At 37.3% G+C, this 6,706-nt stretch overlaps 1 protein-coding gene across 1 annotated transcript in view; it reads right to left on the minus strand.

Moving 5' to 3' along the window:
• The window catches only part of LOC106471287 (protein SSUH2 homolog), a 16,080-nt gene extending 10,513 nt beyond the window's left edge, over positions 1-5,567 (minus strand). Inside the window, exons 1-3 of the mRNA XM_022399898.1 lie at positions 5,354-5,567; positions 4,974-5,053; positions 374-478 (exon numbers count right to left, since the gene is read on the minus strand). Of these exons, the coding sequence (XP_022255606.1) occupies positions 374-478; positions 4,974-5,046 (178 nt within the window). The 5' untranslated portion in view covers positions 5,047-5,053; positions 5,354-5,567. The remainder of the gene's footprint in view (positions 1-373; positions 479-4,973; positions 5,054-5,353) is intronic.
• Between the last annotated feature and the right edge of the window lie 1,139 nt (positions 5,568-6,706).

Genomic DNA, 6,706 nt, shown 5'->3' on the forward strand with positions numbered 1-6,706 from the left:
TTTCCGGTGCCAGAAGCGGAACATTTCACTATACGTATGTTACAATATTGTTACAAAACAACTCCTTCTCGATACCAGAAGTGGAACATTTCACTCTAAATTTGTTACAATATTGTTACAAAACAACTCCTTCTCGATACCAGAAGTGGAACATTTCACTCTACGTATGTTACAATATTTGAATAATATTTCTGGAAGCCGAGGTCATGGGGAGAGTCAACTGTTAAATTCTCAGTGTATGTTATATATACAGTTATTCATTAAAAACACATTCAAATGTCAGGATCGTGTGGGACAGCATATCAAATTTATTTATAATAACAGCACATTTTAAAAACTTTGAACCATCTTTTTATCAGAAAAATGGATCTACCTGAATCAAACGTAACGTTCTCGTAACCTGCTATGACTTCCATTGAAGACAACGATGGAGCAGAAGCTTGTTCAGTTTCGTCTTGGATCGGCTGAGAAGCGCCCTCTAATTTTAAAGACAATTAAAAACATGATCACGTTAATCGAAAGTGATGCTTTTATTCCTGGAGAGAAACAGTAGCTAGAATATGTTAAGTTTGTATGATGTCACATGAAACAGTAATCCAGTCCCTACCCATAGAACCTGAGGTCAGTATGATGTCACACGAAACAGTAATCCATTCACTACTCACAGAATCTGACGTCAGTATAATGTCACACGAAACAGTAATCCAATCACTACCCATAGAATCTGACGTCAGTATGATGTCACACGAAACAGTAATCCAATCACTACCCATAGAACCTGACGTCAGTATAATGTCACACGAAGTAGTAATCCAATCACTACCCATAGAACCTGAGGTCAGTATGATGTCACACGAAACAGTAATCCATTCACTACCCACAGAATCTAACGTCAGTATAATGTCACACGAAACAGTAATCCATTCACTACCCACAGAATCTGCGTCAGTATAATGTCACACTAAACAGTAATCCAATCACTACCCATAGAATCTGACGTCAGTATGATGTCACGCAAACAGTAATCCAATCACTACCCATAGAATCTGACGTCATATCTGTTAACTACACGAAAACAGTCAAACAGAAAATTACACAATGTCGTTAAACGTTAAAATTGGAATATTTCAATGCACGTTTAGTGTCAATGAAAAAAACAATAATTAAAATTGAAAGAACGAAGTATTAGTAGTAATTGATAATAAAGCGAAGAAGGCCATATAAAATAAAATGTTTTCAAACAAACTAACTTCATCTATATAAATTAAAACAGAACACAAAACCCTCATATACAACCTTAAATATATTGCCAAATACTTGCATATAATGACTGCTTGTCCATTTCGACAACAAATACAGATGATTCAGTACGCTATATTAAAACGATACAATAAACAAGTGACAATCAAAATAAAACTGCGATAGAACGTCATGCATCAGAATTACATTTTAACATAATTTGTGTGATGCCACCGAAAATTTTGGGATTGGTATATAACAGCCCTTTCTGGCGCAAAATATTCATATCATAAAGATTTGTTTAGATCGAGAATTTAGACAAGGATATCCCTTGTACATAATGATATTAGAAAGAAAATGAATATGGATCAACCTAGGGTCCCAGGACCATCGAGAGAGAGACCTGCAATAAGTAATACCATAGCATTGATAAGCAAAGTGCGGTGTCTTGTAACAGGTCAGAATCCATAAACACTAAAGTTATTAGCGAAAACCGCCCAACGAATAGTGGGATTGACCTTCACACTCTAACGCCCCCACTACTAAAGGGGCGAACATGTTCGGTGACTGGATTCGAACCTTGGTTATCAAGAGACAGCATGCTAATTAACATCCTAAAACACGTTATCACTACAGAACTAAACTTTGACAATAGTCTGTATAATCAAACAGTAGCCTAGCATCAGCGATGATTCATGTTCATGAGTACTGTAAAAACTAGTCAAATGTAGAGTAGAAAAATGACTCCAGTATGTTTTCACCCTAGCCACTCTCCATGTGAAGGCCAGATTGCATATGGCCAAAAAAACGGCTAATTTGGCTTATTCTGAAAACTATACTAGCAAGAAAAAATAAGATAAAGTTAAAGATTTTGAAGAGTGTACTATAAACTATAATTAGCAGCTTTATATCACTCTAAATGTTTTATTCAGCATATCAACAATATGTTCAATTAAAACATTGACTGTGATGGAGAGTTGGAACAATATGTTCAATTAAAACGATGACTGTGATGGAGATTGAACAATATGTTTCATTAAAACAATGACTGTGATGGAGATTGAACAATATGTTTCAGTAAAACATTGATGATGGAGATTTTGAACAATATGTTCAATTAAAACGATGACTGTGATGGAGATTGAACAATATGTTTCATTAAAACAATGACTGTGATGGAGATTGAACAATATGTTTCAGTAAAACATTGATGATGGAGATTTTGAACAATATGTTTAGAAAGGAGACTAAATTGGTTGTTCTTCTGAAAAATGGGCAAGTTAATTCATGAAAATATCAATTGATAATATGGTGTTGCCAATGTAACTGGGCATCTCAACCACTAATATGTCTGTAGCCACTGTTATGTCTGTAGTCACTGCTACATCTGTAGCCTCTACTATGTCAGTAGCCACTACTATGTCTGTAGCTACTGCTATATCTGTAGCCTCTACAATGTCAGTAGCCATTACTATGTCTGTAGCATCTACTATGTCTGTAGCCTCTACTATGTCAGTAGCCATTACTATGTCAGTAGCCACTACTAAGTCTGTAGCTCGACTATGTCTGTAGACACTGTTATGTCTGTATCCACTACTATGTCTGTAGCCACTACTATGTCTGTAGCCTCTACTATGTCTGTAGCCTCTACTATGTCTGTAGACACTGTTATGTCTGTATCCACTGCTATGTCTGTAGCATCTACTATGTCTGTAGCCTCGACTATGTCTGTAGCCTCAACTACGTCTGTAGCCTCTACTATGTCTGTAGCCTCTACTATGTCAGTAGCATCTACTATGTCTGTAGCCACTACTATGTCTGTAGCTCGACTATGTCTGTAGACACTGCTATGTCTGTATCCACTACTATGTCTGTAGCCTCTACTATGTCTGTAGCCACTACTATGTCTGTAGCCTCTACTATGTCTGTAGACACTGCTATGTCTGTAGCCACTGTTATGTCTGTATCCACTACTATGTCTGTAGCCACTGTTATGTCTGTATCCACTACTATGTCTGTAGCCACTGCTATGTCTGTAGCCTCGACTATGTCTGTATCCACTACTATGTCTGTAGACACTGCTATGTCTGTAGCCTCGACTATGTCTGTAGACACTGCTATGTCTGTAGCCTCGACTATGTCTGTATCCACTGCTATGTCTGTAGCCACTTATGTCTGTATCCACTGCTATGTCTGTAGCCACTGTTATGTCTGTATCCACTACTATGTCTGTAGCCTCGACTATGTCTGTATCCACTGCTATGTCTGTAGCCACTGTTATGTCTGTGTCCACTACTATGTCTGTAGCCACTACTATGTCTGTAGCCACTGTTATGTCTGTATCCACTACTATGTCTGTAGCCACTACTATGTCTGTAGCCACTGTTATGTCTGTAGCCACTACTATGTCTGTAGCCACTATTATATCTGTAGCCACTACTATGTCTGTAGCCTCTACTATGTCTGTAGCCTCGACTATGTCTGTAGCCTCGACTATGTCTGTAGCCACTGTTATGTCTGTAGCCACTACTATGTCTGTAGCCACTACTATGTCTGTAGCCTCGACTATATCTGTAGCCTCTACTATGTCAGTAGCCACTACTATGTCTGTAGCCTCTACTATGTCAGTAGCCACTACTATGTCAGTAGCCACTACTAGGTCTGTAGACACTGCTATGTCTGTACCCACTACCAGGTCTGTAGACACTGCTATGTCTGTAGCTTCTACTATGTCTGTAGCCACTACTATGTCTGTAGCCTCTACTATGTCTGTAGCCACTACTATGTCTGTAGCCTCTACTATGTCTGTAGCCACTACTATGTCTGTAGCCACTACTATGTCTGTAGCCACTACTATATCTGTAGCCTCTACTATGTCTGTAGCATCTACTATGTCTGTAGCCTCTACTATGTTTGTAGCCACTGCTAATGTCTGTAGCCACTACTATGTCTGTAGCCACTACTATATCTGTAGCCTCTACTATGTCTGTAGCATCTACTATGTCTGTAGCCTCTACTATGTTTGTAGCCACTGCTAAGACTGTAGCCACTGCTATGTCTGTAGCCTCTACTATGTCTGTAGCCTCTACTATGTCTGTAGCCACTACTATGTCTGTAGCCTCTACTATGTCTGTAGCCACTACTATGTCAGTAGCCTCTTAGTAGTTCAGTGGTAAGTCTATTGGCTCACGGGTTTTGATACTGGTAGTGGGCACAGCACGGGTAGCCTTGTGCTTAAAAACAAACGAAACTACGTCTGTCGTATCCCAGCCGGCCTGAAGAGCCTGATATTGAACGAAAATCCTCGTCGGCATTAGATATAGCAGGTATAGTGTGGTTAACATATTAATATACACTCTTCTTTACTCAGAAGTTGTTATTATTATTATTACTATAGTTTTCTACCGTTGCGATGTGGCCATTTGACCCGCTTCGGGATCAAGAAGATAGTTCGCGAGTTCTTCTGAATAAAAAACAGATTAATTTAAGAAATCAATAATACGTGTTGTTAACATAAATAATTAATATATAGTGTCAAGTTTCATTAAAACGCTGATATTATCCACACATATATTTTATTGTTGTTCGTTTAATTCTCTTAAAATAAGCAATAAAATGTATTTATATCACCGAACATCGTGTACATTCAAAGTGAATTCTGAATACGAAGAAAATTATTTATGTATAACTTTATTCAAAGTATTATTTCAACTACTAAAGATCCTCTCTAATACCTGTAAGCCCTGGGGTCGCTGTATGCTCTTTGGATGAAGTGGGATAATCCCCTACAGATGTCGCTGAATACATCTCCGAGCTGAGTAAAATAAACATATTTTTAAAGAGTGTACTTCCAGTTACAAATCAACAAATCCTTTACACTAACAAAAGCAGTTATAAGTAATTATACACTGTTATTCTTATAAGCCTAACATTTGATTTTCTTACAGTATAATACACACAAATTAAAATAATAATAATACAAGTATATGGAAATAAATATGGTCTTCAGATTCTATTCAGTTTATTTTAGTTAAATATCAGTGTTTGGTTTTACTAACGCTAGGAGAGACTAACGAACGAAGTGTATTAGCGTTAGAAGAATGAATACTCTTACCCTGTTACGAATATTAGCAACAGTCAAGTACTAGCCAGGAATGGGTCGGATTTCAACAGTTTTAAAACCAGGCTTCAATAAAAAACCTGTTACGTGATAATAAGGCCACCACCTAATGTCCAGTACACGTCCACCTCTCGCCTTACACTTACACGTCACCCACAGGAGGAAGTTGTTGGCGCGCTTTGCTTACAAATAAGATTTCACCACGACTAGTAACTTGTACTGAATAACCTTTGTAGTGAACAACCGGTAGGCGTAACTCTAATGTAAGCCTTTTTGTTGGTAACTTACTCACGTGATTTCTCTTTGTACTGAACTTTGAACCAGAAAACGATAAGTAAGTTTAAAGAACAACTTGACGGAAGATAATTCTTTTATAAACGTCAATTGTCTCGATAGAACACGAGCCTCATAGAAAGATAAATGTTTTTGTTTAAAGAAAAGATCGAGTCGGTTTCTCTCTGGGTCAGACGTGAAACTAATTAGTGGGGCAGCCGCTCTACTCAAGCCTAATATTTTCTTTTTTGAAATGTAAAACGTCTCATTAGTAGGCTACGTTTATGGGAAATTATGAATATTAATTTATACAAAGTACAATACCTTTCTTTTCTTTTTGCTCCTCTCTTAACCCCCTAGTTCTTAGATAGTTATTACAGTTGATTGTGAACGCCTAAATTATCTACGTCATCAACAGTTAATGTATTTTGTAGAAATTAAGGTTCAGCTTTGCCCCACACCCTCCCCCAGATTTTGCTGAAATGGCGATACTGTTGGAGTTGTTGTTTTCTATCCAATACATCGGATCAAAATTAGGGACTGCTATGAGCGGATGAATGTAGGAAAAAATTCACAATTTTAAAAATTTGTGTTTATAATTTTTTTAAGTTCATGTGATGATTGACTTCATATATGCCTGAAAAGTGCACTTGACTTTGTATTATATATAAATATAGCTGTCGTGTTAACACTGTGTGTAGAGTGCTATTTGATAAAAAAAAGCACGACATTATGTATCTTAATGAAGAAATGCTTAGATTAGATGATGAGTTAGTAAATTCAGTAGTCATCTAGGACTGTAATTCGGACTGATCTCACGTGAGGTCAGGTCAGATGTTCTTCAGGTAGTGTTAAGCCAGACGAGTAGCCTTGTTCCTCCTTTACTTTTATATATTAAGGCGTCAAGAAATTAATGTCGCGTTTTGGAACACTTTCATTAACCACCCTCTCAAAAAACGTACGTCACGTATAATAGTTAAACGAACCGCCTAAACGTCACTTTAGTGTAACCTATATAATGTGTAAAGTTTAGTATACTCTAATCCCTTATAGTGATGGCACACGACAAGACAT

Source organism: Limulus polyphemus, unplaced genomic scaffold (assembly GCF_000517525.1).
Source record: "Limulus polyphemus unplaced genomic scaffold, Limulus_polyphemus-2.1.2 Scaffold4518, whole genome shotgun sequence".
Classification (NCBI taxonomy): domain Eukaryota; kingdom Metazoa; phylum Arthropoda; class Merostomata; order Xiphosura; family Limulidae; genus Limulus; species Limulus polyphemus.